The sequence below is a fragment of the Grammomys surdaster genome, unplaced genomic scaffold, assembly GCF_004785775.1.
Source record: "Grammomys surdaster isolate TR1022 unplaced genomic scaffold, NIH_TR_1.0 67, whole genome shotgun sequence".
NCBI classification, from domain to species: domain Eukaryota; kingdom Metazoa; phylum Chordata; class Mammalia; order Rodentia; family Muridae; genus Grammomys; species Grammomys surdaster.
This window is the reverse complement of record NW_021604569.1, coordinates 6882630-6909884: the sequence shown is the minus strand read 5'-3', so window position 1 is coordinate 6909884 and position 27255 is coordinate 6882630. Positions and strand designations below refer to the sequence as shown.

Here is a 27255-nt window from a genome sequence, read left to right as displayed (position 1 = left end):
CCCTTGCGGATATATCCTCTAGGGAAGATTTCAGTTTATTTATAAGTATATAGTAATTTTTATACATGTGTATGAGTTTATATTTGACATTTATATTTTGGAAAATTACTTAGTCTTGTTTTTTGCATGTGAGTTTAGGAAGAACTAAGCAGATTTATTATGTTTTTACTGAGTTCATTCAGTAGGTAGTTTTAAATATTATGTTATCAAACAGCTTATTTAGAAAGCAACTTGTTGGGCTAGAGTGATGGCTCATTGATTAAGAGCACTGACAGTTCTTCCAGAGGTCCTGAGTTGAGTTCCCAGCAACCACATGGTAGCTCACAACCATCTGTAATAAGATCTGGTGTGTCTGAAGGTAGCTACAGTGTACTCATATATGTAACGTAAATAACTTAAAAAAAAATTAAAACAAGTAAAAAAAAAAACAAGAAAGTAACTTGTAGTATATAAGAAATAAAAAGTACGTAGGATAAGTATCAGGAAAAAAATGGAACAGTAAGAATCCTGGGCTGTAATTAGTACTGGGTGGAGTAAGGTCTGCAGAAATGAATCCGTTTGAAAAGCACTTGTATAAGTGTGAGAACCTGAGCTCATATGCAGGCCCAGGGATGACAGCAGATGCTTGTAGATTCGATGGTCATTGGAGACTGATAAGCAAGACAGCACCCCCCCCAGTCCCCCAGGCAATGAGAGACCTCATTTCAAAGAAAAAAGTGAAGAAGTGTTGGGCTCTGTAAGAATGATATTGCCAACCTCTACAAACACTAGTTTTGTACATACATAAGTTAAATTTTGGCAATGAGAAAGGTCTTTTTGAGGTGAAATGAGTTTTATTGTTAGCCTAAGATGATGTGTTGTATAGCTTAGATATGACCTGTGAGAGTTCTAAGAATTAACTTTTTAAAATTAAAAATCAGTCCCAGCACTTGGGAGGCAGAGACAGGCGGATTTCTGAGTTCGAGGCCAGCCTGGTCTACAGAGTGAGTTCCAGGACAGCCTGGGCTGTAAAGAGAAACCCTGTCTCGAGAAAAAAAAAAATTAAAAATCAGGAATTCTTTGCAATTTTTCCTCATTCATTCATTTGTAAAGTTTTGAGTGTTTACTAATTTTCCTGATACTGTTAGAGGTGTTTCAAAATACCTGAGTATCAGGATATCTTGGATGTGCTAAGTGCCATATAAGTAAATTAATATGATAAAGAGGAAATATGAAAACTTAAAGGATGTGAACCAGCTAATCATGTGGTATCAGGGATATGTTCTAGGAGGGAAAAAATGAAGGGACAGAGACTCAGAAATAATCTGATAAAGGAGATCTGGGAGTGGATGGTGTGAGGCTGCTGTGTAAGGAAGGGAGGGTGTTTATAAGTTATAGTACTCAGCAAGGACAGGTTACTCAGATCCTTGTAGGTTACTGGCATTATTTGGGTTTACCAGTGGGGTAAATGAGTCATAATCGTTTTTAAAAGACCAATTAATTTGGCTTTTAATAAAGTTCTCATTGTAAATTCTATAGAGAATTTATTAGAATTGACGGGACTAGTTTAAAAATTAAGTGCCATGTTATAGATAGAAATTACATTAGTATACCCAGGTTATTGAGGGCTATATTGAAAATACATATATTAAGTGAAAGTAAAATCACTAAGACTAGCAATGATGGAGCTATACGGAAAAAAGGTACCAGTCCAAGGCCTGGAGAGCACTGGCTGCTCTTGCCAAGAACTTGGGTTCAATTTCTAGCACCCACATGGTGGTTCATAGCCATCCGTAATTCCAGTTTCAAGTATTCCAGTGCATTTTTCTGACCTCTATTGGCATTAACCATGGGTATGTTATATATACATACAGGTAGGCAAAACACATATAAAATGATTAAGTCTAATTTAAAACAAAGAAAAAAGTAACATTAGAGATGACAAAAACCTACCCTGTCTCAGATTTTTCTTTTGCTCTGGATATCACTAACAGTGACACAAAAGACTGAGAAAGTTTAGGTAAGACTTTGCACTCATTTTGAGTCATTAATGTAATGTTGGCAAATTGAAAGCATGAGCTTCTAGTTCAGAAGAAAGTCATTTAGTTGTTGGCAGGAGGTCTAGGGATTTGACATCAGCAGGCTTGATTTCAGATGCCCCGTTCCGATAGAAGAAATGAGTAGAAAGAAATTCCTAGGTCTCATTGATCAGCCAGCCATTCAGGGAGCTGGATTTAATTTCCATAACTGTGCAACTCCAGTTCTAGGAGAACTGATGACAGATATCCTCTTCTGGCCTTTTCAGACACCAGGCATGCAAATGGTACTCAGACATACAAACAGACAAAACAGAGATATAAGATAAATAAATACTTAATAAAATAAAATACTTAAATAAATAAGTAGATAAAGAAGTAAAAGTGATACAGAGAGCAGTTGAAGATATTCCACATTGACCTCTGCCCTCCATACACATGTATGGTTGTGTACACACAGACACATGATACACACACGACACTCATGCGTACATGAAAACCTCTACTAACCTCATTGTCAGCATAAGAACAGTATTCAGAAACTAATAGAACAAATGAGGTCACTTAAAGAGGAAAGAAAGAAAATATAGACAAGTCTAGGGTTAAGCCCTATATCAGTTGCTTTTGCTATGTAAGCAAACAACTTCTGCCTCATACTTAATGCTGTAAAGAAGTGGTGGTTATTATTTCTCATACTTAGTAGGATAGATAATTCAACTGATTTGGACTGGCTTGACTGAAACTGGATGGTGAGGATAACCTTGTTCTGTGTTTAGCAGCCTAAATGGTGTTGGGAAATAGGATACTCATTCATGTTTTATAGTTGCTTGATGTCAGTTGGTTAGTCAGAGATTGTTCTTTCATGAAGTAGTCTTTTAGTTTCATCTTTTTAATAGTGGAAGAGTTTGTAACAGTAAAGGACAAGGTCAGTAAGTTTTCTTACATCAGTCATGTTTCTTGATACCTCCTTGGCAAAAGCAAATTCTCTGGCAGTCAATATTCAGTAAGGTAAAAAATAGATACCTTTTGATGGGAACAGTATTGGAGTCACATTGTAAACACTTGTACATGTAGCAATGAAAGGCATGTGTGACATTTTTATAGATCCCAAAGTGTTGAAAGGTTGGATAACAGAGAATTAACATGCACAGATGTGAGTGAGGTCCTCACAATTTTTTTTTAAAATTATGTTTATTGGTTCTTAGAAGAAAAACAAAAAACCCCGGTGCTTTGAATGCATACCTTAACAATGTTTGTTAGTGTTTATGGGGAGAATGTGATGTTTCTTAGGAAGTCAGCTTGTAATCACTAAAACTGGAACTGTAAATATGACAGATTAGAGAGTGACATAGCATTATGGAGCACCCAATGATAAATGACTTGGTCCTTTGCAATTGTGAGGTCAAGTTGGAATCTAAGCAGTGACACGTTTTCACAGTGAAGAGATTCTTTAAAGTATTAAGTAAAAGAGATTAAATTGCAGCTCGCTAAATGGCTTAGTGGATGGAAGTACTTAAAGCCTGATGCCCTGAGTTCTGTCTACTGTGACCCATGTCACAGTGGCAGTGAGAACCAAGTCCATAAGTTGTCTGTTGTCCTTCACACCCATGTTGTGGCACACCCCCACATGCCTATACACAGTAAATAAATGTAAACATTTTAAATTGAAAGTAAATGTAGAGATTCTAGGGACCTGATACATAAAATGGAGATTTGGAGCAAAGGAATGCTGGTGAATTTCTGTTGGGATTTTCTTTCAGAAGTGTCTGGTGAGTTTGTGTGCTTTCTGTTTTTGAATCATTAGGTATTTATGCAAGCTCTCTGATCAGGAGTTACGACAGAGTGCGGCTCGTAATATGGCTGACCTAATGTGGAGTACAGTGAAAGAACCATTGGACACAACACTGTGCTTTGATAAGGAAAGTCTAGACCTTGCATTTAAGTACTTTATGTCACCAACTCTGACCATGAGGTTGGCTGGATTGAGTCAGATAACAGTAAGCAATGCTTCCTTTGTTTTTGGTAACTCTTTTGTTTGCTTGCTAGACAAATGTAATGATACTAGAGAAGGACTTTATTATGCTAGGCTTAATGCATGCATCGTTTTGTATTGCCTTCACAAATAATTTCTGTATTTCCTTATTTTAAAAATGAGACCAGTGAGGACTAAAGAAATGACAGTGTTTAAGAGCATTTGTTGTCCTTGAGAGGATCTGGTTTGATTCTCATCACTCATATGTAGGCTGACCACTCCAGTCTCATGACATCTGATGCCTTTTTTATGGTAGTACAGTTACATATATGCTGGCAAACACTCATAAAAATAAATCTTTAAAACTAAGAGTGAAGCTTTGATTTGAGCTTTAGGTCTGTTTGATCTAAAAAATGAGATCAGGGTCTCATCATTGTCACACAGTTTATTTTTGTTTATATTATTCTTTTAGCCAGTGTCTTACTGTATGTATTGTCAAAGCTAGTCTTGAATTCCTACACACAGGCGCTAGCTATCTGCTTCACCTTGGATTACACAAGTGTACCATCACACCTATTTCCTTTTTTTTGTGTGTGTGTGTCTGTATACATATGTCATATGTGTGTATGTGTATATATATTTATTCATTTTTGTGTGTGAGGGCAGAGGTTGATATCTGTGACTTCTCAGTTTCTCTCTCTCTCTCTCTCTCTCTCTCTCTCTCTCTCTCTCTCTCTCTCTCTCTGAATGAATCTGAAGTGGATGAGGCAGAACTAGAGTGGTTGGCCACTAAATCCTGGGAATTCTTTTTGACCACTTCTGTAGCACTGTAAACACAGTGTTTAATGTTGAATCCAAATTAAGGTCCTTATACTTGCATGGCAAGTACTACTGAGTCATTTCCCTGGACATTTTTTTTTTTTTAAAGTTTTTATAAGACCATGTTATGTGGTGGTCCCAGACCAATCTGAACTCACCATGTAGCCAAGGCTGGCTTTGAATGCCTGATCTTTCTGCTTGGACATTTGGCTGCTAGGATTGCAGGAGTGTACTACCACATCTGGCTGTTTTTATGTTATTATATTATTGTTGTTTGCAAAAAAAAAAATCATGAATTTGATCCAAGTTTTGGTTATGTAGCTCAGGATGGCTTTAAACTTAGGATTTCCTGCTTTTGCCTGTTGAGTACTTGAATCACAGGTATGTACACCATGACCTGTTTAATGGTTCTCATCTCATCTGTGTTTAAGACAGTGATTTAAGACAAAAATAATTGGCAGTGATTATTAAGAGTTAATTTTCAGGCAAAGCCACAGTTGTTTGAGTAGCAGGCACATGTAACTCCATTATCAAGTACTACTTAAAGTGGGGGAATCAGAGTGATCTGTGTTTGAATCTGGGGAGGGGGGGTGAGGGCCAAGTGCTGGGTTGACAGTTTTCTGAAGACAAGCGGGTGACTCCTTTAGAACAGTGTGCTCTGTTTCCTCTGCTTCTCACCAGCTTTACTTCTTTCCATTTTTCATGTAGCTTTTGTATAGAACACTGAAAATCTAAAGTGATCTAGCTTACTTAGGTGTTGGGTTTGTAAATGCAGAAAGTGCTTCTGGTATTTTTCTCAGATAAATCTCAAGCCAGTGTGGCCTAGGAAGCCTTCCTGAGCCTAGGTTGTGATGACAGATGGTGTTCTGACTAGATTGGATTGATTTTCTTTTCTTTGCTCAGTTTTATTTTCTTGCATGTGTTTAATGAAATAAAAGCATAAATGTTTCTATTGGAAACAATTTTAGTATTTAACATGATAAAGTAGTATACTCATGGTTTTATGTCTTCTATTTTATAATTGCAGTCTTATAAGTTGTGTTTTTATATATATGTAATGGGTTTATTTTGGTTTTTTGCCACTTGCTAATAGTTTTGTTTTTAAAAGGATAAACCTTAATTTCTTTTCTTTAATCTTAGAATCAGCTTCATACTTTCAATGATGTGTGCAATAACGAATCATTGGTATCCGACACAGAAACGTAAGTAGGAGCATTAGTTAATACAGAGTTAAATGTTAAAAAAAAAAAACCAAAACACTGTACTCTTGGCTGTCCTGGAACTCACTATGTAGATCAAGTTGGCCTTAGATCTGTCTACTTCTGCCTTCTAAATACTGGGATTAAAAGTGTGTGCCACTATACCTTGGCTGAAGTATACCAATTAGTTATCGTTTATATACAAATATAGTTGTGACTTTGATTGGAAGTGTTTATTGGAAATCTTTACCTTGTGGCCTCAGTTTTTAATGAACAGTATGTTCAAACTTGTTTTTTTTTTTTTTTTTTTTAATACCTAAGTGCTAGAGTGATGGTTAGTGGTTAGGAGCAGTTGCTTCTCTTCCAGAGGGTCCCATGTCAGTTGACTGGAGCCACCTGTAACTGCACCTCATGCACTCCTCTGGCCTCCATGATCAGCAGTGTGCATGTATACATGCATACACATACATACACCCCAGATGAATATATGTTAAAAATTCTTTAAGGAAAAAAACCATATACTGGAGCTGGAGAAGATGGGTCAGTGGCTAAGAGCACTGGCTTCCAGGATTCTGCATTCAATTTTTGGTACCTTTTTTGGGTGCTTCAAACTACCTGTAACTTCATCTCCAGGGTGTCAACACTCTTTGGACTTCCACAGACATGCACATACCTGACAAGAAGCTCCAGTACATGAAGCAGAGATGGGTGTGGTAGTATATGTCTGTAGTTCTAACATTTGGTAGGTAGACAAAGGAGGATCCTAGATTTTCCAACAAATGTGAGAAAAAAGGAGTGGGGCGCAAGATATAATAAAGCCATAATGAAATATTAGTTGGATACTACACAGCTATTAAAAAAAATGTAGTAACAAGTAGACACTTATCTAAAGCGAAACATAAATTGAGTATAATGGCCTTCAATCTTTTCTTGTTGTTGTTTTTGTTTTGTTTTTCGAGACAAGGTTTCTCTGTGTAGCCCTGGCTGTCCTGGAACTCACTCTGTAGACCAGGCTGGCTTCGAACTCAGAAATCTGCCTGTCTCTGCCTCCCGAGTGCTGGGATTAAAGGCATGCGCCACCACCACCCAGCAAAGCCACCCATTTTGTTTAGATTTAGATTTTCCTTCTTTTTTTTGTTTTTGTTTTTTTCCCCAGAGCTGAGGACGGAACCCAGGGCCAAGTGCTCTACCACTGAGCTAAATCCCCAACCCCTACATACTACACTTAGTGAGCATAGTAAATGTATAGAAAACTGGATTTATTGGTTCTGAACACTTAAGAGGACTTATGTTTTTCTAGAAGACCTAAGTTTGATTCACAAACTGACATTGGATGGTTCACAACCACTTGTAACTCCAGCTTGAAAGAATCTATTGTCCTCTTTGGTTTTCACAGGCACTAGGCAGGTACACATCATTTATCTTCGCAGACATACCCACACATTCATAATAAAAAAAAAAGTTTGGTTAATTTACATCATGAAACAATATTTAGCAATAAAAGAGAATGAAACTCAGTGATAGAGGTGTTGCCCCACATGAATGAGGTCTAATGTTTAATTCACATCACAAAAAAAGCAATAAGGAAAGGATTATGAATATAAATTACAATATAAAGGAGCCTGGCAAATAGGCAAGGTATTGTATGTATTATGACATAAGTAAAACTAAAACCAAGCAAACAGAGAACTATAAGGCTGGGAAGATTACTCTGTGTTCAGTGCTGGGCATATAGACATAAGGATTGGAGTTTGGATCTCCAATCCAATTAGAGTACCAAATGGGCCTTGCTGGAATCCCTGTGTTTGAAAGGCAAAGACAGGAAGTCCATCCTTGGAACAAACTGCATGGCTAGAATAGCTGAATTGGTGACCTCTTGATTCAGTATATTAGATAGAGAGCAATTAGGTAAGACACTGAACATAAACCTCTAGTCTCCACACGTGTTCATCTATTATTTGCATATATATCCACACAACACCTACCTAAATACAAATGTAGTAGAGCACAGCACAGTGCAGGTATAGAACATACCGAATGAAAGCTTTGGATATGGCATGCACAGAGGCCATAGTTTCAGAGCTTGAATCTGCTTGTATTCCTCAAAGTACAATGAAAAATAATATTATCATATAATTCTGTTTTTCTGAAATGTCTATAAATTGATAAATTATGGAGACAGAAATAGACTAATAAGACTGGAAGTGAGAATAAAGATTGACTTATTGCAAATGCACCAACAAATAGAATCGTTCTGAAGTTATGGAAATGTTTTTTAAATCCATTGAAAACATGTCATTTATCAGTATGGACTGTCTTTATCTGCTAGTCCTTAAAAGTAAAGATAAATTTTCATTCTAAAAATGATTCACCTTGGCCCAAAATTAAACAAACAAATTAGTTTTGTTTTGCTTTTATTCAGCAAGAGTCACTGTATAACTCTGGGTAACCCAGAACTGATTGCTGTAGAACATAACGGCCTCAAATGGAGGGTGATCTCCTGGTTCTCCTAAGAGTTGAGATTTCGTATATTAATGATCAAAACTTAGTCTTATGGATCATATCTGTAGTATGTCTACACAGAAATAGTTAAAATATATTTGCAGTATTTTGATTTTTTTCTTCCACTTTACAGTTATATGCAAATGACTTACCTCTCCATTGATGAATTCTTCATTAGTGTTAGGAAGGAGATGTGCAGTTTGTTCTTGAGTACAGCTTTTTATGTGCTCATCTCTTTACTTCCTACTTTGCTTAATTCATTAAAGAAGTGGTATTGGGAAATCTTTCTAAATACTACAGTGCCTGTTGTGGAAATTAATCCATGAACATAAAGTTCTCGTCTTAGGAGTTGCAGTTGTTACCTTAGCTTTTCAAGTGTTAATTGTTTATAAGTTCAGGGAATATGACATTTGGTACCTTTCAGTTTAGTTATGATTTGCAGTACTGTAAAATTTTTTAAAGTAATTCTTTGTACCGTATGGAAGTTTTCTATGCTGTCTTCTTTTATGGGAAAATGCTTTAAATTTATTTTTCAATCATTTGGTTTTAGGTCCATTGCAAAAGAACTTGCAGACTGGCTTATTAGCAACAATGTAGTAGAGCATATATTTGGACCAAATTTACATATTGAGGTTTGTAGACAATTGGTTGTTTTTTCATAATTATATAGAGAGGCTTTTTTTTTTTTAAAGTAACTATACCAAATTTTCCTCTTGTAGATTATTAAACAGTGCCAAGTGATTTTGAATTTCTTGGCAGCAGAAGGACGACTGAGTACTCAGCATATTGACTGCATTTGGGCTGCAGCACAGGTAACAGTGACATTTCTTATTTACTTAATGTTTTTTTATAATGCTTCAAATGCTACTGTTTTGTAAAAGGAGCCTGAGATACTGGGAAGTTGTGACAGGAACTCTGAGGTTTCAGTTGAGTCCATGTGTTCTTATGTTCCTGATAGAGTGTAAGATAGTAGAATCCATGTGTTCTTATGTTACTGATAGAGTGTAAGATAGTAGAATCGTGAGAGCTGAAGGCTCACTTAGTTTTAATAGAGACATTTTCCTATTATTCCCATTTATAAAAATTCAGTCAACCTTTATATCATGATACCGTGATTGTTATATATATTTTTTCTTGTTATAGCTTGTCTGCGTTCCCTCCTCTGACGTCCCCTCCCCTCCCCTCCATACCAGGATCTTACTATGTAGCCCTGGGCTGCCATCCACTGCCTTTCTTGCCTACTGTTGGGATTACTTTCACCAGCATGCCTGGATGTATACTGTTCTTTTTTTCTTTATTTTTTGAGTAACTCTATATTCATCTGCATGCTACAGAAATCTATAATGTAAAAGCGTATGTTAAGTATGGCTGGAGTGATGGCTCAGAGGTTATGAACACTTGCTACTAGAGGACTGATGTGTTGGTTCCCAAACCTACATCAGGTGGCTTACAAATGTTTGTAACTTGTGTTTCAGAGGATCTCACACTCTATTCTCACTTCTGAAAGCACTCACACATAGATGGTATCTACTCAAACAGAAGTGTACACACACACACACACACACACACTCTCATAAAAAAACAGAAGTAGAGAACAAAAACCCAATAGTGATTCCCCTAGTGTCTACATGATATTGGCCCTAAATACCCATGCATACCAAATGTATTTGGCACTTTTCATGCACCTTAGTCTCTGAGGCAGCGTTTCTTATTCTTAGTGCTGACTGACATATTTACATAGCTCACTATATATTTTTTCTCTTGTTTTTCTAAATAATGCATGCCAACAGACAGTGTTTTATTTCTTATTTCACTTTGTTTCAATTTTCTGAAAATATTGCTGTGTAGATTAGACTTAGGAACTAAACTTTCCTTAACTTCCTGAATGCTGGACTGACTATAGGTATAGGCTAACAGCTTAAAACCAGAGATCTGTTTAGTCTGTCTGTCTGTCTGTCTAATCTATCATTGTATATTTTTCAAGAGATTTATTTTTAATTTATATGTGTGTGAGCCTGTATGTGTGTGGACCATGTGTGTTCAGAAGCCTGTAGAGGCAAAAAACAACAACAACAACAAAACCCCAAACAACTCCCCCCCCCCAAAAAAAATAGTAATAGTGTCAGATCTGGAACCAGAGTTAATAGGCAATTGTAAGCTTCTGTGTTGGTGCTGGGAGCTGAACCTAGGGACTCTGCAGGAGGAGTTTGCTGTTAATCAGGGAGCCATCTCACTAGCCAGTTAATACTCTTTTTATGACTATGATGTGTCATTATTTAGGTAGAAAATAATCAGTTCCCATTTATGAGCATATTTTCTCCTAATCATTCTGTTATAAGGAGAGTAAGATAGTATCTGATAGTTATTCCTTACTTGTACAAAACTTTTGTATAGGACCAATTCCTACTGAAGTAGAATTAATAGACTAAAGCAGATATGTGCTTTTCTTGTAAGTATTAATAGGTCAATGCCACTTTTCCCTTAACTTTGTGAATTGTCATTAAGCTTGATTTCTGTTTTTGCAAATTTGATTGATGAGAAGATACTAATAGTATAAAATTATTTTGCATTTATTGTATTATGAATGAAGATGATAGTTTTTATTTTCTGGGAATATTTGCTTACATTCTTTGATGTTTATTAGTTGCCTTGTTTGATTTTTAAACATTCATTTGAAGGAGGGGCACACATATGCCATGGCACACACATGAAGTCAAAGAATGGATTGTGGGGGTTGGTTCTTACCACCTACTGTGTCTCAGGAATCAAACTCAGATTCCACTTAGTGGCAGATGTCTTTACCCACTGAGTTCTTCTTAGTGGCCCACCCTTTGATTGTTCTTTTGTGTGTGAGTGTGTGTGTGTGTATCTGTGTGTGTTTCATATTCAAACCCAGTGTCTCCTGTATCTAGTGTTCTTAAAAATGATAGTTGTTCTTTAAAATTTTTAAAAGTAATTCATTTTTATTATTTTAGTTATGTATATGTGTGTCTTGTGTGTGGGTAAATGTGGCATGATTGATGGTGTTTCAGGTGGCCACAGGGGTTGGATTGCCTGAAATTGGAGTTATAGGAAGTTGTAAGCTGTCTGAAGTGGGTGCTGGGAATAGATTTCCAGTTCTCTGGAAGAATAAGTTCTTTTAACCCTTGAGCCATCTCTACAGCCCCTATGTGAACATTTTATGTGCATGTAATGCATGCATAACAATAGCATCCATTTTATTTAAAGTTTATGATTTCAAGTTTGTGACAGAATGTTTTTCTGGCCTGTGACATTTAGATCATAAAATCCTTTTATTAGTTGGGCAGTATTTGCACACACCTTTAATCCTAGCATCCAGAGCCAGAGGCTGGTGGGTCTTTGAATTCAAGGCTAGAGAAACTCAGTCTCAACCCCCCTACCCCCCCAAACAAAACAAAACAAAAGATGAAAGGATAAACTGCTTTTATTTTTCTAAAATTATATAATAATTAAATTACCCTTTAGAATTAAATTGCCCTTTAGATTTTTCCTGTGTATTTTTTGTTAGTATTTTATGTTTTCATCTTGGATACAACTGAAATTTATCTTGGGTTAAGGAATCATACATAATCCATTTTTTGGGTCATTTTATGTATTTTTCCCAAATTCATTTGTTCAATAACTCATCCTTTTCTCGATGACCTGAGGTATCTATTTAACTTTGGTTATTTATATAATTGTGGTATATACCAGGGATTGCTAACTTTATGGTTTTTTTCTTTCTCTTGCATTCACTTTCTTACCTAACCCACATCTCCCTTTAGGGCAGTGGTTCTTAACCTTCCTAATGCTTCAGCCCTTTAATACAGTTCCTCATGTTGTGGTGACCCACAACCATAAAGTTATTTTTGTTGCTGCTTCATGACTGTAATTTTGCTACTGTTATGAATTGTAATATAAATATGGTTTCTTATGGTCTTATACTACCCTTGTAAAAGGGTAATTTGATCTCCAAAAGGGTCTTAACCCACATGTTGAGAAACACTGCTTTAGGTCTTGTATATTTAACACCATTTTCTCTCTATGTAGACCTGGTTTCCCAGGAACTGTAGATCAGGCTGCCCTCCAACTTTAGGGATCTGTTGCCTTCTACCTCCCAGTTCTGGGATTAAGGCCATCTGCCACAACACCCAGCTGAAGTAACCTTCTTTATCTTCTTTCATCAGTTTGGTGTGAAGTCTACTGTGTCAAATCTTAGACTACTGATCTGTGTCTTTCCCCAGTAGCATTTGCTTGGAATGTCTCTGTTCATCCTAAAGATGTCTGTGCTTGATGGTGAGGTGTTTTTCCTAGAGACACAAAGTGAAGCCTGGCTTTTTATTTAATCTGTTAGTCTTTTTTAAAAAAAGAATTAAAAGTTATGTGTATGATTATTTTACCAGCATGTATATCTGTGCACCAAATGCATCCAGTACCCATGGAAGCCAGAACTGAGTAGTGATCCCTAGGACTGGAGTTACAGGCAGTTGTGAGATGCCATGTGAGTTCTAAGAATCCACCCCAGGTTCTATGGAAGAGCACCTAGTGCTCCTGAGCACTAAGTCATCCCTCAGCTCAAACCTTTTTTTTTGTTTTTGTTTTGTTTTGTTTTAAATTAGAGAATTAAAACCATTAATATGTATAGTTCCTTGTGGAAGGTCTTCAGTAACACTTCATCTTTTGTTTTTTATAGTTTTTTTATAGTTTTTATAGTTTTTAGTACTTTACTAATCTTCATTTAACTACAGCTGCAACAATATATTTTTTTTAATTTTTAAATTTTCCGTATAGCTTTGGAATCACCTCTTTAGAGCTATCTTATGGTCATAAATATCTTTTGATTTTGACTGCTTTTATCCTGGAATATTTTTTCCCCATCAATTATGGCAGTTTTGCTGGGTATAGTAGCCTGAGCTGGTAGTTGTGGTCTTTCAGAACCTGCAGTTTGTATTTCTGTGTCTTTTTGAGTTTTAAGATTTCTGTTACTATGATAGGGCTGCATTTATATGTGTCTTGTAGCTCTCTCCATTTTTTTAAAAAAAATCTTTATATTTAATATTTTAATTATATGATGTGGAGTTGTTTTTTTTGTTTCTGGTCCTGTGTATTTGCTGCTGTTGTATATGTCCCCTGTACACGAATGGACCTTTTCTAACATCTAATGTTTGGTATTGAAAATATTTTCTAGCCTTTTTGTTCTTTTTTTAGTTTAAATTTTTGTTTGCCAGACTTTATAGTACCAATCCTTTTACTTTCCTTCTATGTTCTATATTCATAGATTTGTTTTTTTTTTCATGGTATTTGACATATTCACTGTTCATAGTTTAAAACACTTTTTGTTTTTCTCACCTGAATGCAGCGCTTATTCCAACCTCCCCTTTAATCCCTGATATTCTGTCTTCTCTTTGGTCCATTTTGTCTGTGAGACTTTCTAGTAACTCTGCTTTTGTTAGAGAATTTCGTTTTTAACATTTAGTTTCTCTCTCTCTCTCTCTCTCTCTCTCTCTCTCTCTCTCTCTCTCTCTCTCTCTCTCTTTTGGTTTTTCGAGACAGAGTTTCTCTGTGTAGCCCTGGCTGTCCTGGAACTCACTCTGTAGACCAGGCTGGCCTTGAACTCAGAAATCCACCTGCCTCTGCCTCCCAAGTGCTGGGATTAAAGGCGTGCGCCATCACCTCCGGCGATTTTTTTTTTTTTCTGACTTCGTTTATCAACTGCCTGACAGTTTCTTTCTCAATATTTGTATCTCTTTATTGAATTTCATTTTTATGTTCTGTATTGGTTTCTTTAATCCATTTCAGTGTGTATTATTTTGAAAGCCATACAGGATTTTATGTTCTTTTTTGTTTCTTTGAACATATTTATCACTATTCTTTTAATTCTTTGGAATTTTGTGTAAGTGACACTAATTTTAGGCCATTGGGGATGGGACTGGTAGATTTTAGAGAAGTGTTGTGATCCTTCTCTTCTTTATTTATTTATTTATTTTTTAATTTATTTATTTTATTTATGAGTACACTGTCGCTGGCTGTCTTCGGACACACCTGAAGAGGTCATCCAATCTCATTACGGATGGTTGTGAGCCACCATGTGGTTGCTGGGATTTGAACTCAGGACCTCTGGAAGAGCAGTCAGTGCTCTTAACCGCTGAGCCATCTCTCCAGCCCCCCCTTCTCTTCTTTAAACACACTGTTTCTCTATCTGAAGTAGATTTGTAGTTTATTATTCCAGTTAATACAGATTTTAAGCCTGGGGCTAAGAGAGAGGACAGTGCTCAGGTAGAAAGTGAGATGAATTGAGAATATGGGTGTGGCATGCTCAAGGTGGGTTGCCTCCTTAGCCATTGGGTTTTTTGTTTTGTTTTTTGCTTTTGTTTTTGTTGGTTTTATGTGTGAATATTTTGCCTGTATATACCATTTGCATGCCTGCTCCTCACAGAGGCCAAGAAGGGATTGTAGGATGCTCCTGAAGTAGAATTACAGAAAGTTGGGAGCCACCATGTGGTGGTTTAGAGTCAGTCTCTGGAAGAGCAGCTAGGTGGTCTTAACCACTGAGTCATTTCTCCAGCTCATATTTTTAATTCTTTTCACTTCTTTTGTTTTGCCTTTCATCCAGTTCATCCCCATTTGGCAGTTATTAATGTGTCCTTATTAATTTCGGGAGGGGGGGACTCACTTTGCCTTGGTTTTTCATGTTATATCAGTTTTTTTTTCAATTCTGAACTGTGACATATTTGAGTCTGTATGTGCTCGTTTACCTGTAGTTATGCATAAGTATATGCATATGAAGGCCTGAGGTCTGTATGAGGTGTATTTTCCACTCACTCTATACCTGTGGTCAGTTGCCCGCCCTCCCTCCCTCCTTCCTTTTTGATTCATGGTTTTTCTTTTAATCTGGAACTCACTTACTCAGGTACACTAATGGCCAGCATCCCCTGAGGGATTCTCATGTCTTTGTGCTGGTTTTAGGAGTCCTGGTACACTACTGTGCCTGTTTTTTTATATGGATGCTTCTGATCTGAACTCATGTTCGCATGCTTGTGGTGTATATGTGTGCTCTGCTGACTAGATCTTTTACAAGAGTAATAAGTGTTCTTAACCCACTGAGCCATTTCTCCAGGCCTCAAATTCTTTCTTGTATCTCATATCTATCTCTGAATCCCCCTAGTATGTTTTGGGAAATACTCCAATAAAAGTGTATTTTTCCATTTCAGCTATTGTAATTTTGATCTCTAGGTGTTCTCTTTAACTTTTTGTTTTGTAATTTTCCCTACTGACGATCTTTGTTCAAACATTGCATTCTTTTTTTTTTTTTTTAAGATTTATCTATTTTATGTATAAGAGTAAACTGTAGCTGTCTTCAGACACACCAGAAGAGGGCATCGGACCCTGTTACAGATGGTTGTGAGCTACCATGTAGTTGCTGGGAATTGAACTCAAGACCTCTAGAAGAGCAGCCAGTGAGTGCTTTAACCACTGAGCACTAGCCCCAAACATTATATTCTTGAACAATTTTTTTTAATCCCCTTTATTTGACTGTTGTGGAGAGATCAGAGAACAAATTGCAGAAATCAGTCCTCTTCTTGCAACATGTAGGTATTGAGGACTGAACTCAGGTTCTCAGGCTTGGCTGCAAGCATGTTTAATGCTGACCATCTTGCTGGTTTTATATGCCTTGTATTCTCTGTCTGACCTTCAACACATAAATGGTGTGTGTGTGTGTGTGTGTGTGTGTGTGTGTGTGTGTGTGTGTTTACTAAGAGAGAGGGAGAGAGAGATTGAGAGAGAGAGAGAGAGAGACAGACAGACAGACAGACAGACAGACAGACATAGCTCTTAAAGGCCTCAACTCCCGTGTGTATGAGGAGGATGAACAGATTTCAGAACTTGACTTGTAGACCAGGCTGGTCTGGAAATCACAGAGATTCATCTCCCTTTGCCTCTCAAGTGTTGAGATTAAGGGTGTGTGCCACCTATGTGCTTTTGAAAGGTTTTATAATGTAGATATTGAAAAAAGTCTTTGTCCAGTTGCTCTAATGATGTTAAGCCTTGTGAAATATGAATCATCCTCTCCTCCTCTCCTGCCCATCCGCTCCCCATCCCCTCCCCATCCTCTCCCTGTTCCCCTTCCCATCCTCTCCCCACTCCCTCCCCTCCCCCATCCCCTCTCCTCACCTCCCTTCCCTTCCCCTCTCCTCTCCCCTCCCTTCTTCCTTCTCTCCCCCTCCTCTCCCCCCATTCCCTCCTCTCTTCCTTCCCCTCCCCTCTCCTCTTTTCTTTTTCTGTCTTCTTCTCTTTCCCCTTTCTTGTTGAGGCAGTATTCCATGTAGCCCTCTCCTCCCCTCCCTTCTTCCCTCTCTACCCCTCCCCTCCCCCCATTCCCTCCTCTCTTCCTTCCCCTCCCCTCTCCTCTTTTCTTTTTCTGTCTTCTTCTTCTCTTTCCCCTTTCTTGTTGAGGCAGTATTCCATGTAGCCCACGCTGGTCTCAAACTCAGCAGTAGTCACAACTGATCTTACTCTTCTGTTTCTTTTTCAGGATAGGCCTGTGCCCTAATGTTTCACTAATTCTTTGTATTAAAGTAGTGAACCTTACTGTTTCTCTGTGTAACCTGTGACTTTTGTTGTCACTGATTACTAGAATTTCTGGTATTCTATACTTGTAAAATTGGATTTCATAATATACTTATCTAAAATGGGACCTAGAATGCTTTTTTGCCTCTTATTAAATTTTATAATTTTTTTCTCTTGGATCTTTTCATCTGAAGATAAGATACTTGATTACCAAAATTAAATTTGATATGTAAATTATGTAAAATATTAACCATGACATTCATGGTTAATATTACATTTTCCTTGTGTATTTTAGATTTCTCCTTTTTTTTAAACAGATTTTTTTCCTATCATTTGGTTTAGTTTTGAATTATTTTGATAAGAATTTCTAGTATTTTTTTAGAAATATTTGTAAAACTTTAATAATTAGAATATAATCTAAATGAAAACATTTTGCTTGCTACTTTTTTGTGTTTTCTCAAATCATTTTTTTTAAACATTTTATTTACTATTTTTATGTATATGGATGTTTTTCCTGCATGTATGTCTGTGCACTACATGTGTGCAATGCCCACCATTCGCCAGAAGAGGGCTTTGGATTCCCATGGGACTGGAGATACAGGGCCATGTGGGTGCTGAGAATTGAGTCCTGGAACTCTGGAGGAGCAGCCAGATGCTCTTAAGTGCTGAGCCATTTCTCTAGCCCCTGTTCTTGGTTTTACTTGCCTATATTGTAGCCATTATTTTTAGTATTGGGGATCAAACCCAGGTCTTCACACTCTAGGCATATATTTCCCCAATTCCTTCTAGGTTTTTTAATGTTAATGACATTGATATTAGGTTTTTTGAAAACTTATATATTACTTGTTTCCCTTCTCTGACTAAAAGTTAGCTTGCAGTTTGTTTGGTTTAGATACATCAGTTAAAGTTTGCTTTTGATTTTTAAAAATAGTACCATTTATGCAATTCAGTAATTATTCTTTTTCCAATGTATGAAATGCTCGTTGACTTTACAACCTGGCTTTTTTTAAATGTCGTTTAATTAGTTTACTTTGGGCAGTTTGTTAAACATTTGTCTCTTTATTTTAGCTGAAACACTGTAGTCGATATATTCATGACTTATTTCCTTCACTCATCAAGAATCTGGATCCTGTGCCACTTAGACATTTACTTAATTTGGTCTCAGCTCTTGAGCCAAGTGTTCATACTGAACAGGTAATACATTGAGAATATACTGGTATGTTTTGTTTACTGCACAGTGATAATTTTGATTAGTCATTAAGAAAATTTCACTTGTAATTTATGTTATGTTTTAATGTCATTTAGATTTTTAAAATGTTAAATTTCTTATCTGTCTGTTCCAGAACCTCTAACCTTAATCTCTCTCTTTTAGACACTGTACTTGGCATCCATGTTAATTAAAGCTTTGTGGAATAACGCTCTTGCAGCTAAGGCTCAGCTGTCTAAACAGAGTTCTTTTGCATCTTTATTAAACACCAATATGCCCATTGGAAATAAGAAAGGTTAGTCAAGCACATTGTACTATAGTAAGTTGAACCACGTTTTGAATTTATTACTTAGGTGTTAAGTATTTTCTGCTAGTACATTTTGTACACTCCTAATCTGAAGATTGAAAATGCTGTAAACCCCACTTTCTGACTTGTTCTTACACATAGAAACCTTCCAGTTTTACTCCTGTAACTGCTGACTGTTTAGTCATAGTGCACTACAGGTAATATATGAAATAACTTGAGGGTGTGTTTGTAAGCCTCAAAGTGGAAGTTTGTGAAAGAAGTATATGAATCAAAATGAATTTTGTGTTTAGACTTTTTTGTTTTAAAGATTTATTTAATAATGTATATGATACACCATTGTTCTCTTCAGACACACCAGAAGAGGGCACCAGATCCCATTGCAGATGCTTGTGAGCCAATATGTGGTTGCTGAGAATTGAACTCAGGACCTCTGGAAGAGCAGTTGGTGCTCTTAACCACTGAACCTTCTCTCCAGCCCCAGTGTATTTAGACTTCTAAAACTGTAGAATAAACACAATCCGCCGGGCGGTGATGGCACACGCCTTTAATCCCAGCACTTGGGAGGCAGAGGCAGGTGGATTTCTGAGTTCGAGGACGGGCAGGGCTACACAGAGAAACCCTGTCTCAAAAAAAAAAAAAAAACAAAAACAAAACAAAAACCCCCACAATCTGAGACACATTAAAATCCCATGTATTTGAGATGGATGATACTCAGCATCGAATCACTAGTTCACCTTCGCTCACAGGGAAGTTTGGGATAGGAATGGTGTTTGCAATGGGAGGATGCTGTGTGTCAGATGATTAATAGAGTGTTTCCCGGTACTGGTTTCGCTGAACCTTTAAATAGTGTACTTATTTTCAGAAGTTACTACATTTTTTCATGTTTAATTTTTCTTTCCCTTGGAAAAGGAGCAAAATATTTGTTTGTAATTTTAAGATTAGAACACAATTCTCTCTTTGGATTTTTTACATCAGAGTTTTTGTAGCTTGTTGGTTGCATGTATGGGTAATTTTTGAAGGAGTTTCTAAAACTATATACTTAAACCTAGAGTTTGCTGTTGACATATCCTACTGTTCTGTGCAGGCACCCACAGTAACCAGCAGGCTTTCTTATCTGTATCTTACTTACATAAACATCTCTGCTATTTCAGAGAAGTTCAGTCACTTAGAGTGTTTCCCTCCTGTTTTTTCCTTTTCCTTCAGAGGAAGAAGAGCTTAGAAGAGCAGCTCCTTCACCTTGTAAGTCGAGCCTTAGAAATGCATGACAGTGTGACTTTGGAGTTCTGATGATCTTTGAGCTTGTTCATTTTATGTAGAGCATATATGTTTTTTCAGTTTATGCTATAGTCACAATTATATTTTGAGAAAAAGACAGATTTTTAAACTATAAACTATGCATCTTACTTTTTTTTTTTAAATCTCTCTTGTGGAAGTCCTAAGCCCATTAGACAACTTACCAGTGAGGTATATAGCCCCACACTTCCCCTTACCAGTTTTATTTAAAATCATTAGTATTTAGATTTGACTGCTTATCTTTTTTAGAAATAACAAATATAGAGGTTTCATTTTTGGGCGTCTAGCACAAGCTTCGATAAATAATTCAAGGAATCAAAGCATGGCATCCTGTCAGCGCCGACTCACTAGTTCACCTTCAGTCAGAGTATTATGCTAATAATGTGTTCATTCAAATCAGAAACAAAAATGTAAACATTTATTTTTAGGGTCCCCTGCAGCAAGTCCTCAAAGTAGTGATAACAGTGACACCCATCAGAGTGGAGCCAGTGACATTGAAATGGATGAGCAGCTTGTTAATAGAAACAAACGTGTGCAGCAGCGGCTGTCGGACACAGAGGTAAGGACGTGCTCAGTCTCCTAATAGACTGACAGAATATGTGCCATGTTTGTCATGTGAACTGGCCATATAAATACCACTCTGGCATCTCTTTACATAGGACTTTTGACGTTTTTTGAGGTTTATATTTATTTTGTAGTGTTTAAAGAAATATGGCAGGACTGTTGTCAGCATTTTTAAAAAGTATGTTGTGGGGCTCAAAACATAGCGCAGAGGTAAACACACTGGCCACCAAGATTGACAGACAAGGTTCCCTGTGAGCCACAATAGAAAAGAGAACCAACTCCCTCAAGTTGTCCTGTGACCTCCACATGTATGACATAGCAATGTGGATACAGACATTCATTATAAATAAAATCAAATTAGCCAGTTTGTTTCTTTTTTAGCTGGTCTTAATTTTTAAATATATTTGTTTATAAATACAGGAATCCATGCAAGGAAGTTCTGATGAAACTGCTAACAGTGGTGAAGACGGAAGTAGTGGCCCTGGCAGCAGTAGTGGGCGTAGTGATGGATCTAGCAATGAAGTCAATTCAAGCCATGCAAGCCAGTCTGCTGGGAGCCCTGGCAGTGAGGTGCAATCAGAAGACATTGCAGACATCGAGGCCCTTAAAGAAGAGGAGGAAGAGGAAGAGGAGGAGGAGGAAGAGGAAGAAGAAGAGGAAGAAGAAGATGATGAAGAAGAAGAAGATGAAGAAGAAGATGAAGAAGAAGAAGATGATGATGACGATGATGATCATGGTCACAATCCTGCCAAAAATACTTGTGGTACAGAACTTCGAAACAGAAAGTTAGAAAATCAAGCAGGCATTTGCTTGGGGGAATCCCAAGGCACATCTGAAAGGAATGGGACAAATAGTGGAACAGGAAAGGACCTGGTTTTTAACACTGAGCCATTGCCATCTGTAGATAATCGAATACGAATGCTAGATGCCTGTGCTCACTCTGAAGACGCAGAACATGATATGTCAGGGGAAGTGAGTTCAGCTCACATCGCACAAGGTTCTCAGGAGTCTTGTATCGCACGAAGTGGGGACTTCCTTGGGGAGACTATTGGGAATGAGTTGTTTAATTGTCGGCAGTTTATTGGTCCACAGCATCATCACCACCACCACCACCACCACCACCACCACCACCATCACCACCACCATCACCACCACCACCACGATGGGTAAGCATGCTTAAGAATAAATGCTAGTTTGTATTTTTTGTAGTGAAATCTTGCTAGTATTTCTTCAATTGCTATTTTATTTAGTTAAATACTATTTAGGAGTAGTATAATGCAAAATAATAAATGTAATTTTCAAATAGGTAATACTAAATTTTATTGTTGTCAACTTAAAAAATGCAAAATGACGGCTAAGAATATGATTGCTGCCAGTATACCTCAAGGCCTTAGTTCACTCTTCAGCAATTACAAAAGTAAGGCTCATTTTATTTACATACTTCATTTAAGTAATTCTTAAGAGGTCATAAATACCTTAACCAGAACAAAAACTGAAGTAGTTTGCATTTTCTCTTTAAGCATTGAATAGTACATGTATGTTTGCTTTTGCAAAGCTGGGAATTAAATCCAGTACTTTGCTTGTGCTATGTAGCTATGCTCTTGACTCACCTCAGAATATATGGTAGAATGTATTGTGATACATCTCTGGTTAAAAGGGTTTTTTTTTGCCCCAAGGAATGGCCACAGGTGCATAGTAGATATTGTACTGTTGTACTAAGCTGCATAAATTCAGATCTTCAACTCTTTGTAGCAATTCTCTGAAATCACATATAAGATCACTTGTGGATCTTTTTCAACATTTGGATTAAATGTTGATGAAAAACATTGATCTTGGAAAAAAAAAAAAAAGACGGGCACTGGTGGCGCATACCTTTAATCCCAGCACTTGGGAGGCAGAGGCAGGCGGATTTCTGAGTTCGAGGCCAGCCTGGTCTACAGAGTGAGTTCCAGGACAGCCAGGACTACACAGAGAAACCCTCTCTTGAAAAACAAAAACAAAAACAAAAAATTGATCTTCTATTTTTAGGTTATTAGTAAGGATGGTTGTAGTAAAAGTTTTCTGTATTTGTGAAGTATATCTATTGTATTTGATATCGTAAGTGATTGTGTTACTTGTGGAATCAAGTAGGACTAAGTTCTTAAGTTTTTCTTTTTTCTTTTCTTCTTCTTTTTTTTGAGATAGTATCTAACTGTGTTGACCAGGTTCTCCTCAAACTCACAAGCGGTCCATCTGCCTCTGCTTGGGATTAAAGGCTTGTGCCACCGTGCCTGGATATCTTTGTTTATGAAAACAAATAACAGCAATAACAAAAGCTGTTATGGGTTTATTGCGAGAATTTTATGGGCCACTATGTTTGACACAAATGCATAATTAACTTTTAACATGTGATTTGGTGTAGTACATATATTTTCGGTTGATGCTAAGAGATAAATATTTAGTTTTTCAGAATGTATTTCTAAGAGAGACTTGCTATTTTGCCAAATTTTACAAAATTCAGTTAAGTGAACTCTATATGTTATTTTGCTTTTATTTTTATCATAAAGGTATTCAAGTTTTTCAGCTACTGTTTTTTAAATTTTTTTTAATGATTTATTTATTTTTATTGTATGTGTACTGGTACATTCCCTGCATGTATGTCAATGGAACTGGAGTTAACAGACAGTTGGGAGCTGCTATATTGGGTATTGAGAATTGAACCTGTGTTCTTTGGAAGAATAGGCAGTGCTCTCAACTGCTGAGCCATCAGATCAGGAAGTGTTTCTTACTCTTAGCACTATGGACCTTTTGAACCAGATGATTCTTTTTTTTTTTACTTTATTTATTTTATTTATATGAGTACACTGTAGCTATCTTCAGAGGGCATTGGATCCCATTACAGATGGTTGTGAGCCACCATGTGGTTGCTAGAAATTGAACTCAGGACCTCTGGAAGAGCAGGCAGTACTCTTTTTTTTTTTTTTTTTTTGGTTTTTCGAGACAGGGTTTCTCTTTGTAGCCCTGGCTGTCCTGGAACTCACTCTGTAGACCAGGCTAGCCTCGAACTCTCGAACTCAGAAATCTGCCTGCCTCTGCCTCCCAAGTGCTGGGATTAAAGGCGTGCGCCACCACCGCCCGGCGAGCAGGCAGTACTCTTAATCTCTGAGCTATCTCTCGAGCCCCCAAGATGATTCTTCTGTTTTGAATTCCTAACAATCTGAATATTTCTTGGATATTGTTTGCAGCATCCTCAGTTCCTGTCTGTAGATGTCAGTATCCCTCATTTGTAGCAATAACAAGATAAAAATGTATTTAGACACTGTTAAATTTATCTCTGTGGGCTAACTCAGCACTGATGAGTACATTTGGTTACTGTCTCATCTAGATGTACGCATTACCAACTGTCCCTAGCAGTGGTAAGTAGTCTGCTGATGGTAACTCAACAGGTGGTGCATGGTAAAACCGAGGTGCAGGGAGGACATTGAGTTTCAGAGATTGGATGTCATTCATAGGACTGATCCATTCCCATAATAATTAGATCTTCGATGTCTATCTCTCAAGTCTAAATAATTTTAGGCCTTTTCCATAATCTGTATGTATGGTGTTGCTTGTCAGTCTCTGAATCAATCCTGAACTTTTCTTTGTTTTTCGTTTTGTCTTTGATATCCTGAAAAATTCCCAGTGTGGTATTATTTAGAAATAGTGCCACTCTAGTAGCTTTTTGTTGAGTTTGAAGGAAATTAGTTTGGAGTCTGAAAGTTTTTTGGTGGTGCTGAAAGCTAAGTGCAGGTCATTGTCTGTGTTAAGTTTGTGGTATGCCATTGATCCATACTTTCGAGTTCTCCTCAGGTAATGTCAAGTCTACCTAGATTGCTGCCTTACACTGATCTGTTTTCTCCTCTATCTCGTTTGAGAATGCACTTTCATGAACAAATGCAAACAAACTATTTGGTTTCATTATGAATTTGGATTTATAGAATAGTATATAACAAATATTAATATTGCTTAAAATGGTTCTTTTTGAAATTATTCTATAGAGGTATATGCATGTACTATAGAATATGGTAGTATGATATAAAATTAACTAGTTTATATATTGGTGTCTTTATAGTTTTTATAAATGTCTCAATATTTTATAAGGTTAAAATGTTTCAACTCACCTATACTACGTATACCACACAGCTTACTTTCTGATTATATAATAATTTGTGCTACATGTTACAGAAGAGAGTTAGAAAAGTTTCTAACAAGGCATAGTACTATACACCTCAATCTTAGTAGTCAGAAGACTAAGACAGGTGGGATCTCTGTTTGAGGCCAGTCTGGTCTATATAGTGAGTTCCAGGAAACCCAGAGCTACATAGACTGTTTTGAAAAACCAAAAAATGCTTATGTTGTATGTTGAAATTATTGTTTCAGGGGCTATTATACAGCTCAGTGGTAAGCATTCTGCAGTAAGATCTGAATTCAATCCCTAGCACCCCTCTTCCCAAAACAACATTTGTAATGACTAAGTTTATGTTTTTCTGTGTCTTGTAGACATATGGTTGATGATATGCTAAGTGCAGATGATGTCAGTTGTAGTAGCTCCCAGGTCAGTGCAAAATCAGAAAAAAATATGGCTGATTTTGATGGTGAAGAATCTGGATGTGAAGAGGAACTAGTTCAGATAAATTCACATGCAGAACTAACATCTCATCTCCAACAACATCTTCCCAATTTAGCGTCTATTTATCATGAACATCTTAGTCAAGGTAAGTAAATATTACCTTGTTCAGAACAGGACTAATGTCATTGGATGGTTAAAAAGAATAAGCTGTTACTGTTACATTTAAATGGTTTCGCTAAAATAATTTAAAAAATAGCTTTTTCTCAAGAAAATAAAATCATTTTAATGACTCCATCCTGGGCATAAATGAGACATTTTTGTTTGAGGTTCTGGAGTTGTATAAACAAGAGTTCTTTACATTGTCAGCAGTCATTGTTCTATTGGGTCTATATTTTTACCAAGTGATGTTCAGCTGAGAAAGACAATGCATATTAAGGATAAGTAAATATATATTTTGGAAATGTGATTATAATAGCTTATTTTTAGGAATTTAAAACCCACAGATAAATACAACCTAAAAGATCTTCACAAAAGTGTATGGTTCCATTTATATGAAACGTCTACAGTGATCAGATCTGTAGACACACATATACAGATTGCTTGGAGTTACGGAGGGCTCGGAAGGTAAGAGTAGAGCACTGCTAAAAGACAAGTGTTTTTCATCTGGTGATGAAATTATTAGTCAGATACCCTAAATTGAACTTAAGAAAGTAATAGGACCGGACCAGATTTTAGGACTGGAGATTCAGGTTAAAAGACTAGTATAGCTGTGCTTACAGTCCTAATACTCAAGTAGGGAATCTCAAAAGTGAAGGCAGCCTGTAGTTATAGGATGCAAGCGTCTGTCCCCAAACAGCAACAAAATAATAGTGCGAGATGATGTTGGTGAAGAAGGGGAAGAAGGAAGAGAGGGAAACAAAAGAAAAAAGGAAAGAATGTTTAGAATTGGCAATTTAAAGATCTTTAATTCTATTCTTGATTATATACCACCAGAACTTACCAGCTTAGGTTTTGGAGCATTACAATATAAGGAAACTTGGTAGATTGGGTCTTCAGTAAAAAGATCACTGTTAGACTGTAGAAGGAATGTTCTTATGTAACAATGTAATTTCCTGTGTTCTTTCTGAGTAATTAATTAAATTGTGATTGTACTGTTTCAGTGTAGTTTGCGCCTCCAGACTGGATTCAATTCCATGTTCATCACATTGTTACTATTCTTTTATCACACATTAATCCAAATGGTTGTGTATTACTGTTCCAAACTCATTTTCAGAGCAGTTTAGTACTCTAATGACCCTTTCTAACACATTGAGACACACAATTAAATTTATGTATGGGATCCAGGGATGATACATGCTTATATTCTAGGTTTCTCAGAAGGTGGATATAGATGGTTCTCTGTAGCTGAATAGTCTGAGGTCAGTTTGGACAGCATAGTAAAACACTTCCTCCAAAACAAACAAACAAACAAACAAACAAACAAATAAAAAAACTGGACCAAAGATTTCAGCAGTTACTTTATAAAAGGAAATATGTAGAAAAGATTATAGTATATTCTACATTAGTTAGTACTATATACATATCAGAATGGATAAAAATAAAGGTTGGCATTAACAATGTACAGCAAGGCTCAGTTGTTTGTTAACAGCACTGATGTTCATCCAGGAAACTTAGATTCAATGTCTAGTACTCAGGTGGAGTTCCCAGATGTATGAAATCCCACTTCCAAGGCATCCGGCACCCTCTCACAAATACATACGTGCCGGCAAAATACCTGGAGTATAAAATAACAGCCACTTTTGGAGAAATATTTTATTAGAAAATCTTATTTGTTATTTGAATGTTTTTTAAATCATCCAATTTGTACTTTTAAAAGATTTATTTTAATTTAAAAATTTTTTTAGTTTTTTTAGTGTGGGTGTTTTGCCTGCATATATGTCTGTATGCAGTGTGCATTCGTTGTCAGTGGAGGTCACAAGAGGGTGTCAGATCCCAAGGGATTGGAATAAACAAAATAGTTGTGTGTCAGCACTCAAACCTGGGTCCCCTAGAAGAGCAATCAGTGCTCTCCTTTTTTTGCCTGAGGTGTACTGGGGTTGGTAGTAGCAGGGTCTCTTTATGTAACTTTGCTGGCCTGGAACTCAGAGAACTATCTACCTGGCATGTGATATGCCGCTGTGCTGTGCTGTGCTGTGCTGTGCTGTGCTGTGCTGTGCTGTGC

The 27255-nt window shown here is 36.9% G+C and overlaps 1 protein-coding gene across 2 annotated transcripts in view; it reads left to right on the top strand.

The window, feature by feature from the left end:
* Usp34 (ubiquitin specific peptidase 34) overlaps nucleotides 1-27255 on the top strand; it is a 185995-nt gene that overhangs the window by 36557 nt on the left and 122183 nt on the right. For both annotated transcript variants that reach the window (XM_028776762.1, XM_028776756.1), the window contains exons 7-15: nucleotides 3820-4012; nucleotides 5947-6008; nucleotides 9058-9139; nucleotides 9227-9319; nucleotides 18144-18269; nucleotides 18448-18577; nucleotides 20311-20441; nucleotides 20867-21612; nucleotides 24965-25179. In XM_028776762.1, coding sequence (XP_028632595.1) covers nucleotides 3820-4012; nucleotides 5947-6008; nucleotides 9058-9139; nucleotides 9227-9319; nucleotides 18144-18269; nucleotides 18448-18577; nucleotides 20311-20441; nucleotides 20867-21612; nucleotides 24965-25179 — 1778 coding nt within the window. The remainder of the gene's footprint in view (nucleotides 1-3819; nucleotides 4013-5946; nucleotides 6009-9057; nucleotides 9140-9226; nucleotides 9320-18143; nucleotides 18270-18447; nucleotides 18578-20310; nucleotides 20442-20866; nucleotides 21613-24964; nucleotides 25180-27255) is intronic.